We start from the raw sequence: 13,739 nt of genomic DNA on the forward strand, positions 1-13,739 counted from the left end.
ACGACGACGCTCCCCGCGAGCGACTTGTACAGTCCAAAACACGACGGCCCTGCAGGCGGCTGTCAAACCTTCAGAGTGACGTTCCAGCCTCCCAGCACCCCCGATCAGATCAGGTGATCTCCCTCTGTCACACAGACCCTTCCGGATCGCATGATTATCTCGACGAGTAGAGCGGGATCCTATCAAAGTGTGCTTTTGGGATAGGTTGAGCCCCGAGGACAAATCATTCTCTGTGGAACTCTTTTGGCCCATTTCTGATCTACCTGTGGTATTTATAGGCAAATGTTCTCATATCGCTATGCTCCACTTTATGAGCCCTCTTTCGCCAAAAGAGACTTTGAAATGCAGAAGAATAACTTGTCCGTTTCTGCAGGAAGGGAACCGGGGAAGTAAAGTCGGGGAAAGTTTTCGACACTGTTGTCGATTTAAATCCCTTCACCCCCAATAGTGATGACTTTAAGGAGTATTCTGAAAGGTATTGTAAGTTTGATAGTGACTTCTTTCCTCCCCCACTGTTGTAGAAAAGTCTATTCTGGTTTACAACATCATGAATAATGTGACTGAACTGAGAAAGGACTTTCATGAAAAATGGTGATTCAGTGATCCAGGAAAGGCAAACAAATGGTTAATAGGCTTTACTTGTGTGGCTCATTTAAGCACTTGAGCAGTTTCAACATGCTTTACATTTAGGATCACAGTCACCTGTTTGCACACAATCACACAACAATGGCAGCAGCTGCCATGCCATCAACACGCCATTCAAAGTCACTCAGATTTTCACTTCCACCAATACGCAAGCATACAATATGCTGCAATTATCGCCCATAATATCAGAAAACTTGGTATTGTGTGATAACATGTCGGTTCTCAAGTTGCAGCATTCATTGTTTGGAAACTGACATTGTGTTATTAAAGCTTGATTCGTTATTTTTCGCTCTCTGTACCGTCCCACAATCAAGACTGGGCGGAACAAAAGATAAAGAGTAAAGAGGACCTTCAGGTAATTCCCCTTCCCCAACATCATACACTCTTAGTTTAGACCGTTAATATTTTGCAAATTGCACTACACTAATTACAACGTTCCTGAATAGAAGGAGTTGAAGTTGTGTTTCCCTCCTGCTAACTGGTTCCAGATCAGATTCACCTCGTTATAAAGCTCAAGGCTCAACAAGCCTAAGGTGAGTGAAGCACGATAGTAGATACATAAATAAATGGCGGCCGGTCTCAAACCGTGCCACGCTTGTATTTTTATAGTCAGTAAACCAATCACAGCCCGCATCAGCTCGCGAAACACTGCAGAGGCTGCAGTAGGTTGAAATATTCAACGCTCCAATGAAATCTCCTCCCGTGCTCGAGACAATCGCTCTCATATCTACACGTAGTTTGTTTCCACTGTGTGGCTGATTTCTACAGTTAATAGTGAGGAAACCACCATCACTGTGGATTCACTCGCAGACCAGAGGAAAAACAGCCCACCCCATCCCCGTTGTTTTCCCTGCAGAGGAGAGATGACCACAAGGCGGTAAATCCCTTGATTATTATTAATATTATTATTCTTTTTTTAAATATTGGCGTTGCAGTTTAGTGGTTTACGTAAGTAGTTCGCCGGATACGGTTGCAAGTCCTCTGAGTGCGTCTTGACTAATAAATGAAGGACACTTGGTAAAGCAGAAGGGTTCATCGTGTCGACAGAAAAAAAAAGCATCGCCAAATCCATCTGTGCAATTACGGACAGCAGCGTCAAACTGATGTGCGGCTTCGCAGCAGCCTCCTTCCCCTCCCTCCCATCACTGTGGGTTTTTTTTTTTTTTTTTTCTTCTTCCCAGTTTGTTTACAACGTCCCTGACTGTGGAACAATGCAGCGACCTTTGCAGAGATAATTCTATTACGTAACTTGAGTAATTGCTCTGGATGTGGAAGAGGAGTGTCCGACTGCTCTTCTTGCTTGGCCCAGAGCACTCGTGTCCTTGGATTTAAAATGAAACTCTGCAGCACTCATGGATCCTGACAGGGAGAGGTCCCGCTCAGGAAACAGGAGGATGAGGAGGGGGGAAAAAAAAAAAAAAGGGGGGGGTGTGGGGGGGGGTGGATACAAGAAGACAGGAAGATGGAAATGAGTATTACAAAAGCACTGAGTCAGAACCAAGCAGCTGAAAAATGCTCCAAAAAAAAAAAAAAAGACTTCACCCCTCACCCCCATTATTTATAAAAAAAAAAAAAAAAAAAGCACGACGTGTACTTCGAGATTGTCTGAGTGGCTCTGCAAATGGCCTGCATGGTGCAAATTCCCCCGCCTGTCTTGTTCCCGCACGTTGGAGGTGTGCAGCGGGCTGCAGGTGCTAACGCCACAAACAAATGGCAGCGGCGCTGATAGCTCTCGCCCGTCGAGGCGTTTCGTGTTCCTCCTCATCTTCTCCTCCGCCACCTGGAGGCCCTTTGGCATCGCGGAGGGGGAAGTGCAGAGCCGCGACGCTGACAGGCGACAAAGCCGGATTTCTCCAGCGGCTCGCTTTTCACTTTACTTTGTTCAAGTTTTTTCGCCTCTGTTTGGACAATGGGCAGAGGCGGCGGTCGGAGAAGCGGACAATTACTGATATTTGCTGCCAGCTATCAGAAGAGGGGGGGGGGGGGGGCTGCAGGGGGGGGGGGCTACACTCCCACATTGTTAATGAGAAACTGTCTCTCTCAATGCTCACTGAATAAACGGCAAACATTTTGTTCAACTGTTTTGTTTTATCAAGCTATTAAAAAAAAACAAAAAAAAACTCAACTAACACAATGTGACTGAACTGTATTATTACTCAAATGTGCATTTTTCAGGAGATGGCACATTATTATAATATTATATCTCTGTGATCAATAACTGCAGTCATTGGAGGGGGTGTGTGGGGGGAAGGGGGGGGGGATATGTAAAAATGGAGGGAAGAGGGGAGAAGAAAATCAGAGGAAAGCTGATTTCATGCTGGGGGGGGGGGGGGATTGCGTTTCATTTTCTCCAGGTTTGGAGGGAGTCGAGTTGAGGCCCCTTGCTTGTGGTTTTACTGCCACCTGGTGGCCGTGAGGCGACACTGGCGAGCCGGCGAGACCCCCAGAGGAGCAGAGGCTGTCATCAGAGTCAACATCAGAAGAGCTGGAGTCAAGCCAGGAGACGTGAACTCAACCTCTTATCTGGCGCAGACGGTGTCACGTCGGCTCAGGAGTGCACTTGGTGAAATGTAAACACGAGTCTTGGATGCGGTGAAGACTTTCCCCGGACTGAAACACCTGCTCACCTCTCGCCCCCCCCCCCCCTTCCTCCCTTCATTAAAATGGAGAATAACAACTGAGTGGAAAAAAAAAAACAGACAGGAAAGAAAACCCACGTCAAAATTCCGAGAGCAACACAGTTGAGTTGAGGGCTCAGTCAATGAAAAGGGGAGCATCCATCGCCAACAGCCGACGCAGGAGAACTCACCCGCGATGCCAAAGACGTGTAAAATAAGCAACTATCTCAACAAGAATTATGTCGATGTGAAATCAATGGGATCTCCTTCATCCCATGCCACAGCACCGGGGAGTGAATTAATCACTTCTTACCACTAATTAACACACAAACACACAGCTCCCATCACGGAGTGAGAACTGGAGTTCTCCACCCAGCATGGGGAAGAAAGCAGCATGTGATCACTGCGAGGGAAGAAAGAGCGGAAAGTGAGAGGTCGCCATAGCAAACAGGAACAGAATGAAGGGGGGGGGGGGGATATGAAGTCATACACAGCGGCCGGGTCGGACATCAGACAGGTCTGGATGATTAGGAGGATGCTCACAGATAACAGCTTCCAGCACCTCATTAGTCTGTCCTGGCAGCAGCATGGCCCCACTATTAAACTCTAAATGAAAGACCGCCAGCCGTGATTACTGAAAAGGAAGTCCCCTGTCGTCACGGGGGGGGGGGTAAGAGAGTCCTGTGCACGCACACACACACACACGTACGCACTTCTACGAGCCACTATCTGTGGGACGTTTATGAAAAGGCGATTGAGGCAGAAGTGGACATTTCACACATCGTCGGCAGCAGCACCCACTCAGGACGGCGCCCGGAACGGGGGAAAGCTTTGCAACATCGAGCAAACCTGTTACGACAAATTGTCTGCAATGCAGAAGAAGAAAAAAAAAAAGAACTCGACAATTGCCGACGACTCACGGCTACTTCATTTGAGAGATCACGCGGCACTTTCGGCACCGCTTTCATGCAGCAGATCTGGGAAAGGCTTAATAAGCACAAGTGAAACAGCCTGGGAGTCCTTGAGGATGTGGCGCTCGGTGCTGCACAGAGGAGGGTGGCAAAGGTTCATGGGTGTCCTCAAAATAGGTGCAGGTGCCTGTGTGTGCCGGCAGCCTCTAATGAGTGTAAAATGACTGCATGCTCTCAGTAAAAAAAAAGAAAGAAAAGAAAAGGGGTTTCTTTTTGTGGGTCACTCTATGGCACTGCAGGGCTATTTAATATAGGTGTGATATGGCAGTTTGGTGCGATTACGTGTGCCTGCTCACGTGTTAAAGCAGAACTCCACACCGATTTAGTCTTTTTGAAAGAGTGTGGAAGTGCAGCCTTAAACTGATGTGCCGGCTTCAACAACATTGGGTGTTACACTTTCTTTAAGCGGACTCTCCGCAACACATATACCGTCTCCTCAGAAATCTTTGGTGAGTCTCTCCGACTCCTCCAGAAGAGCGTAGAAGTGCCTTACAGGATGTGGTCACACTTGCCCGATGTCCTTTGTAAGAGGCTGCAAATGCTTTTCAATTGTGAAGTTGTAATTGCTGTATCGCCCCCCTGGTGGCTCTTTACACACGTCACAAATCCTGTTCAACAATCGAACATTTCGCTGAGCCAGGGGTATCAGATACCATCTCGTTCACGGGCCACATGCAGTCCAGTTTCATTTTGAGGAGGCTGGACTGGTAAAATTGTGCAATAATAACCTTGGAATTCAAACCTTAAAGTTTGACTCTGTCGCGTCTATACGTAATGAAAATGTCTCCATTTTCACAAAAGCAAACAATTATTACCAAAAATGACTACAATCTCAACATGAAACCAATTATAATGGCTTTGAGCAACTGGGTAGTGAGTTTTCATGGTGGAATCACCAATATCTATGCAGTATCTCATATCTGATGCCTGCCACATACTTTGTTTGGTATATATCTAAATCACACTATGTTTAGACTTCAAGGGAAGAAAAAAATCACAGGAGCTCCGACTGAGAAGTGTGTCCTCATAGGATATTTGTGTCTAAAGCAAACTGCGATTCAGATGGCTGCAAGTGGAACACCAGAATCGAACACCGAAAACACAGCGATCAAGTCAAACCCATGACCAGGTGTGAACACAACCTCAGTTCCTTCTGTACTGTAACTGATAAATTCGCTTTCCCGGCCAGAAAGCTGCGGAGTGCTCCTTTCACACAGGCGTGGGACTTCTAGAGGAAAAAGCACTCACGGTCGTTGCAGTGCGTCCCCGTGTACGACGTCATGGAGCAGTCGCACGTGAAGTTCTCCCACTGCTGGATGCACACGCCCATGTTGGCACACGAGTCCTCCTGGCAGGTCGTACTTGGTCCTGGTGGTTAAAAAAAAAAAAAAAAGGCGAGAGGGAGGGAGGAAATAATAAAAAAAATGGGAGAGAGAGAGTGCATCACAAGTGTACAGTCAAGCAACAATCACAACTGCTGTGGACACAATTCAATGCATAAAACATGCACAAACTCTGCAAAGACAAGTGTGCATCATGTGGGCCTCGAAGAAAGAACAAGGAGTCAACAGTGCCACCGCGGGAAGCCCGGCGTGTAATACAACACCTGAAAACTGTCACAGGCTCGCCAACACGCATCATTAGGACGTTCATTACGATAAAATCTGCTGTGCGGGACGTTAATTTGAATGTAATCTGCATTGAAGACAAGGCTTCAGCAGATGAGCTGGACCCCCCCCCCCCCCCCCGGCGAGGCTGCTGCGACGGCACTGTCAACATCCCATCATTTCCTTCTTTTCAAGCGTGTGCGTGTCAGCGGACTGGCATGCAGGTTTTTCTCAGGCCCCGTTTGCGCGACAACGTTTCGAGTGAAAACGCATCATTTCTGTGTGTCTGTTTAGCAAGCAACAGCAAAAACACTGAATATAATGTAGTTAGCATGTACGGCCACTAGTGGCTGCTGTTGTTCATTTTTATAATAAAAGATAATAAACACGCTAAAAAAAAAAAAATCAGCAACGACGAGTATACAGGCATTCGTATGGACAGACGATCAAGTTGGGATTGTTGTTACGGGTGACTCTAGAGGCCGCCATTGTTATTATTGCCCATCTACAATGTGTGCAGAAGAACTACTGACTAAAAAAAAAGTTGCGCTTTCCACCGTGTACACGACGATGGAGTCGGAGCGTTGGCGAAAAGTTCCACCGTTGGCGAGGCCGTTTCGAGAAAGCCGCGTTCCCGGTGGTTCTGAGCCCCGTCGTCGTGGAAACAGACCTCCAAAACACAAGCGGCGCTTCTGCGTTTTCACTTGAAGACGTTGTCACGTGAGCGGGGGCCTGAATAGTCATTCCAACATGTTTCCAAAAAAAGTTTTATCAGAGTAAAACTTATCACGCTGCATTCCCTCTGTGGACAAGCAAGACGAGACATTTAAATAAAGGGGGACCTTTTAACGACGGCAAAAATAAAAATAAATACCCATTTAAATACAACTGCACAGAAGAAGGCACCCGATAATTCTCTGTGTAAATATTTGCGGTGAGGATGCACGGTGAACACTAGATACACTAGACAGACAGAATTCATGAAGAGGAGAAAAGGAACATAAAACGCAGTCGGAGAACACGCAGCGCATATCCCCGTGTATGCACTTCAGAGTCAGACAGGAAAGTGGAAGAGGGTATTCAAAGTCAAACTGGATGTGTGTTTGCTATTCCTCTACGCCACACATAGCTTCACACTTTTGAATACTGAGAGGGAATGCAGATAAGGACAAGCGCACGGCAGAGATAACGAGATCAACAAACAACCCCCCCCCCCCCCCAAACCAACCAACCAACGAGAGTCCGGACAGAACAGACAAAGAGTTGGGGGGGGGGGGGAGAAAAAAAACAAAAAAACAACCTCAGCAGTAACCCTCCTGATCGCCAAATAAAAAGCTCAAATCAAAGAAAAGGAAACTGTCCAAATACATGGCAGACAAATGCAAGTAAACAGAGTTTAGGAGCAAGTGTCCGGTGCAAGACCAATGTTGATAAGAGACATCTAAAGTGGAAAACAAGAGCCGGCTGAAAGTGCATTTACTGTGTAATGCACGGTAAGGGTGTTCAACCAGGCGTCCCCGAGCTTTGTCTGGACACAATGTATGTTTGCACAGGATGGTGCTCTTTTATTAAAGGATTTCAGTTTTGTTTTGTTGCTTTTAACTGTTTGCTCTCTTGACAAAAAGAAAAAAAGAAAACATTCATCTAAGCGAAGCAGCGAAAAGGCATTTTTTTTTTTTTTAGTTTTAGTTTTTTGTTTTTCTCGATAGAAAAATGAGACACAAAGAGCACAGCCTGACTCCTCAGCAGCACATTTGCAGCATTCAGATGTGGGTTGACAGTCTCTTTCTACTGTCACGTCTTGTTTTTTTTGTTTTTTATTATTATTCAGGGACACTGCGCTCCTTCAAACCGTGTTTGCTTACTTACTTCATATGTTTACCTGCTTTTAACTCGAGTCTCGACTCCAATCTATAATTGATTATTCCAGTTTTGCCCGCATCCAATCTACAAACTGACATATTTGAGCGAACCTGTAATGAAATAACACTGTTGTATCGCTTCAGTGTGAAAATATTAATCATATTTTCTTGCAGAATTCTCTTGTTAATTGTTCTACTTTTGTTTTATTTTTTTTCCCTTCTCAGAGAGCATGTCGCCCGCTGCCGTGGGGCTCGGGGGGAGGGGGAGGGACACGCTATCGCCATGGTGACACCCACGATGCATTGCACACAGCAGACTTTCAGGCGAGCAGGCCTCCGAGAGGCGGAGTTCAACCCTCTACCTTGCAGGTCGGCTTTGGTGAAACCAACTTTGTTAGCGCCGAAAGAAAATAAACAAGAACAGAGCAGAGCGGGAAAACAAGAGTAAAGGTTAGTTGAGGGACCAGCATTGTTAGTGTTCTGAAAACTTTGTACAACTTTTTCAGCAACTTTGGTGACACTACCGGCTGAAGGTTTGTCTGTCAGGCTCCTTTATTAACACCAACATTGGCTTATTTATTTATATGCATATATTTATTTTATGTGTAGTTGTTCTCAAGTCATTGCAGTGGTGGTAAACTTTTTTCTAATCTTCTGCTGCCCTCTAGAGGAATAATGTGAAGCTTGCCTCATGCACAGGAAATAATCATGCATTGGAGCAAATGTGTGTATGAAAAACATAAAATGTGGCCAGAAGTCACTATAAAGCCATAGTACAGGCATTAAGGAGTGATTATTTCTTGTAAAAATCAACATATTTCCCTGGAATATGAGATGAAAGAGATCAAAAAGGAAGATGAAAGTGTGGATAGCTTTTCACCTGCATTACCTTGAATACTAGTTTAAAATATCGTATTTTATAAAGTTGATTTCCTGATCCTTCTTAATCTTGTTGCTGAGGTTTAAGAACCTCCAGTGATATTAAACTGCACTTAACATATTTAAAGTATTATCTTACACTGTGACAAATGCCTGGCAAAGAAAATGAAAATAAGAATTAACAGTGGCAGAAGAAAAAAAAAAAAAAAAAGGCTTTAGGAGCTGCTGAAGCACCTTCTAATTAGCCTAATAAATCTCACACGTCAGGTCATGATTCTCGTGCGCTACGGGCCATCTGTACCTTCGCAGCCGCGCTCAATCTGCCCGCTGCGGAAAAGGGCATCATTGATGAGGTCTGGCAGGCGGCCGTTGAGGTCAACCGAGGCCAGGCAGCCCTGGAAGCCCTCCCGAGAAACCACCAGCTTGGGGAGATTCTGGTACATGTTGGGGCCCAAACCTCCCACGAACAGGTCGCCTGACGGGACGGAGAGATGAAGAAAAGGTTGACCGGTCCGACCATCAGTCACTTTCCACCCAGCAGTTCCATACGCTTCAGTTTAGTTGCGTCTCCGTGGGGCAAATAGTGTTGCAGCGACGTATAAAACATAAACAACGCATAGATACATACATGATATACAACATTTAAAAATGCAAGAGGGAGGGACAATACAGTGTGCTGAAACATCAGTAGTAGCGACTAAATAGAACTGTAAATACAATAATCAGCATAGTAGTTAATATTATAAGTTCCTGCCTACCTGACTGCCACATAATATCATATTAGATCCTGTATTCAGAAGGGACATGGCTTTAGGGATGAAGGAGAGCTTTTACATTACAGACTATTTGGCTTAAAATCTTAGTTTTAGACATGATAAATAATGTGGCTTGTTTTAAAAGTTGTTTACTTATTTTTAGTCGTTGATTTCACAGTATAATCTCAAAACTAGATAAAAAAAATAGTCATTTCAAGATGTCTTATCAAGTCGAATTTACTTTCTCCATGGACAGATAACTTCACAAGTTCTAAGTAATTTGAAACTATGTTTTGTGTTTAGGAAGATTGAGTCGAAAGCCAGAAGGCAAAAACTGAAACTCAGCACGTCGGAACAGATGGTGTTCACCTTCCTGATTATTTGCCCGTTGTACAGAACCATTAATATGCACTGTTGAACTCCCACAATCTTCCGACTCGTCTTCAGCGACAGCACCGTATGAAAAATCACTGTATGCTGCTTATCCAATAGGCTGGTTCCAGACTGTTGTGTTTCATGTTTGAGGGTAAAAAAAAAGTTTAACTAAGTGTGGGATTGTTTTGTCTTATCACAAATAATGCAACCTTAAGTGATCAATCAAAGTATAATGTTCTGTAGCAAAAAGAACACTTCAGCGATATATTTAATTCAAAGTATCTGTTAACATGTTCACTCTAAACAAACTAGTTATCATAAAGCCTAAACAAATATGTAGTATTTCCAAAATTGATGTTTCCTGAATTATTCAAAAAGGCTAATCTTATAGCATTATAATACACTATAAAATACAGGAAAATGCCTGGTGTATAAATCCCACTGCTTAAAGGTCACCACTCTGAGTCCATCTGCCCAATTTGTGTCAAACCCATGTTTTCTTTTTTTTTTTTTAAATGGCACAAAATAAGAATATAATACAGGATTATACCAAAATAAAACCTGACTGTGCAGGAGAGGAAAGAAGCCAAAAGGTTTCGTAAGCAATCTTTCTCACCAACAAACATTACAGCAATGAAAATAAATCAGAGACTAACAGATGTGATGAAAAATTATAGGAAGAGTTGGATATCATCAGCATAACATGACACCTCGGGTATATACATGCGTAGTCTGTTAGTATAAATTGTACCAAAAACTCTGACATCCAGACTGAGGTTAGATCTCACCACCAACAACCAAAACAGATATATTCAAACACACTGTACCTTTGAGGTCGAGGTTCTTTGCTCCGTTGACGTTCTGGGTGACAGATTTGGTGTCCACTTTGAGCGTGTGCGTGTTGGAAGCATCTCGCGTGATGACCACGTTGTGCCACTGGTTGTCGTTCAGCTGGTTGTCGCTGTTGCCCTTCAACAGGCTGGGCCCGTTGCCCAGGTCGAACACGTAGTGGATGAACCTGACGGAGGAGCAGCCGCACAAAAACTCATCACCACTTGTATTTTTTTTTGTGTGGCACATTTAGTCTCATCTCGCCAGATTTATCAGCTCTGACGAATACAGTGCTGTTTACACGACCACATTTTAAAGATGAAATGCAAGACTTATGAGCATTTTGAGCATCTGTTTTACCCGACAACGGCTCCCGAGGTGGAACTTTTTTGACAACGGGGGGAAAACGCAACATTCTGGAAACGCTTGGGTTCCATCTCCGTGGAGAGCATTGTTCATGTTCATAACGTATTGTTCTCTGCGCGTGCGTGCGTGCATGTGTGGTTTCATTACAAAAACAACCACCAGCACCTACTAGTGGCCCAATATACTAACGACATTGTTTTTGGCGTTTTTTTGGCCATTTCTGTATGAACAGACATTGTTTTGAAAATGCTGCAGTGTAAATGTGAAACTTGTCTGAAATGAAAACACAAAAAAAGCAGTGTGTTTTTGTTTTTTTGTTTCATTTTTTAAACCTGGCCTTAAGCGATGACCCAGAGGGCAATCGTATCTGCTGCATTACTATATTTATGCTGCGAAAAGCTTCTTAAAGTTGCGACAGAGACCAGAGATCAATTTTATGGCTTACTAATAAATTCAGAATTCCTCAAGAAACCAGAATCTAATAATATATCGTCGTTTTTTTTATTGACTGCACTGATACTGTCTGTCTTTGGAAATGACATCCGCAGGATCTCCCTTTTCAATACACTGCAGTTTTAAATGAATTATTCATCTCCTGCCTCCAGCTGCTGATTGAAACAGACAAGCCCACGACACCTTCATCTCCACTCACCCTTTGACCAGCTCCACGGCGATGAAGTCGTTCCCGTCTCCGCTGTTGAAAATGATGAAACCGTCGGGCGAGGTGGTCTTGAACTGAAAGAAGAGATGCATGGTGGTGTAGGCCTGCAGCGTGGCCAGGCCCAGGTAGCTGCTCTTGGTCTTAAAGGTCACCGGGTCTGCGATGATGAAGCGCATGCCGAAGCGGGCGTTGAGCTCGCAGAAGTCGATGTCCCCGTTCTTGCACATGTCGATGTACTGCATACCATTGAACTTGAGGCTCTGGGGGGGGGTGGGGGGGGGAGGACAGGCATTTAAAGAGACGGCGGTGTTATCGATGATCCGTGGACTACGCTTCTAACTTTGTTCTCCAAGTTTTGTCTCCTGCAGTATTTATCAGGCGTTTGCAGAGATTTTCTGTTCGTCTATTCGGTGTGTTGGAGCATCTAAATCATGCAGCCCAGCAAGTCCTCGCAACCCGAGGGCATTTCAAGATGATCTATTGAACAGATTTTTTTTAAGATTCTTTGTATATTCTGGGATTTTGGATTTATTATTAACACAATGCAGGCCTTGAGATCGCAATCTGACACGAGTTCAGAGCGGATTGAAGCGTGACATCTTCAACCTAAGGAAGATTGAGACACAAGAGAGGCAATTCTTTTTTCCAGGAGACGTCGCGACAGAATCCGGACCTCGGAAACAAAGCCGGACATGCAGGATGAGGGAAGCAGACGCCTGACTCGGAGAGTTAAACCTCGGGTCAGCTCGGCGAGGTGCCGGACGCTGTTCTCAGAAAGCCATTCAAAGGGTTTAAAGTCCTGCATCGTAAATGTTTTAGATGGCATCGAGGCTCCATGACGAGAGTCTATACTGATAACTGCACATCCAGCACTGTGACATACTGGCTATAGCACCATTCACACTAAAGGACATTCACAGTGTTTCACGGAGCCATAAAAGAAATACATTAAAGCAAGGTAATTGAGAAAGGCATAAAAAAGGAGACTACAAGTAAAAGGTAGAGGTGATAAAAGAAGTAATATCTATTGTTTAATGGAAAGTCTGAGAAACTAATAGTGTTTTAAGGCCTGATTTAAGAGCAGTGAGTGTCTGCATGGGATAGGAACTAAAAGCTGCTTCACTTTGTTTCTCCTGACTCTGGGAACACCGAGGAAACCTCTTCCTGAAGACCTCAGAGGTAATTATATTTCGGTATTTATATATATTTTTTTTGCATCTTGGCTATTTTAACCCCTTTCGCTCTTAAAGTATTTTTAACTGTTGTGTTTACGAACGGTTAGAAAAGTTTTAGCAATCCTGGTAATTTTGTATTTTATTTGTACAATTTTTTATTTATTAATTTTTTTACTACGTTTCCCTTTTTCCCCGTAATGGAACATTAAAAACAAATGTTCCATTACGTTACATATTCTGACAGCTTCAAGGAGCCACTGCAGAAGATCTACATGGGGCAGAACACATGTTGCATATTGTACCTGTCAAAAAAATAAATAAATAAATAAATAAAATCGGCTGCAGTAAAGTACCTGAAGATGCCCGATAAACGACGAGGGAGCAGACGACACGAAGCGCTTCTCCGTCAGGATGCCCGTCTCCACGTTGTTGAACTCGAGGCGGGTGTGATCGCCCACCATCTGGCCTGTGAGTGGAGGAGGAAGAGAGAAAGAAAGGGCGGGAAATCAGCGGGGGGGGGGGGGAGAGAGAGAGAGAACGACCTGACATTCCGGTGGAGCTTTAACACACACACACACACACACACGTCTTGGCTGTTGTTTTCGCTCCTTGACAGATGATTAGATGGTGAAATCACACACCGATACATACGTGACAGCAGGTCGTCCGTCTGCCGTCAGACAAGAAAATCTCGCCTCAACATCCGAAGGTGGAGATAAGTAGTATTATATGAATGGAAATAGAAAATCTCCCACATAGATTTACTTTGTGGTGTTAATTAATCCAGCTGGGCGCTTTTATGAATACTTCACACTGGTGGAAACATTTTTAACTTCTCTTTTGACAATATTAAGTCGTATTGACAGTGACACCATTTTTTCAGCGTTTTTCTAATAAAAAAATAGCTACAAAACAAACTGAATTAATGCAATTTTGCTTTGCTTTGCTTTTAGAGATGTACATTGAATGCTTGTTGTTAACAGGGGAAATTAAG

At 44.2% G+C, this 13,739-nt stretch overlaps 1 protein-coding gene across 1 annotated transcript in view; it reads right to left on the reverse strand.

Moving 5' to 3' along the window:
• The window catches only part of nrxn3b (neurexin 3b), a gene marked incomplete at both ends in the record, with an annotated part of 330,758 nt that overhangs the window by 180,167 nt on the left and 136,852 nt on the right, over window positions 1–13,739 (reverse strand). The window contains 5 exon segments of the mRNA XM_080514353.1: window positions 5,483–5,602; window positions 8,884–9,057; window positions 10,540–10,730; window positions 11,562–11,830; window positions 13,099–13,211. Of these exon segments, the coding sequence (XP_080370479.1) occupies window positions 5,483–5,602; window positions 8,884–9,057; window positions 10,540–10,730; window positions 11,562–11,830; window positions 13,099–13,211 (867 nt within the window).

The sequence above is a fragment of the Blennius ocellaris genome, assembly GCF_963422515.1.
Source record: "Blennius ocellaris genome assembly, chromosome: 18".
Taxonomy (NCBI): Eukaryota; Metazoa; Chordata; class Actinopteri; order Blenniiformes; family Blenniidae; genus Blennius; species Blennius ocellaris.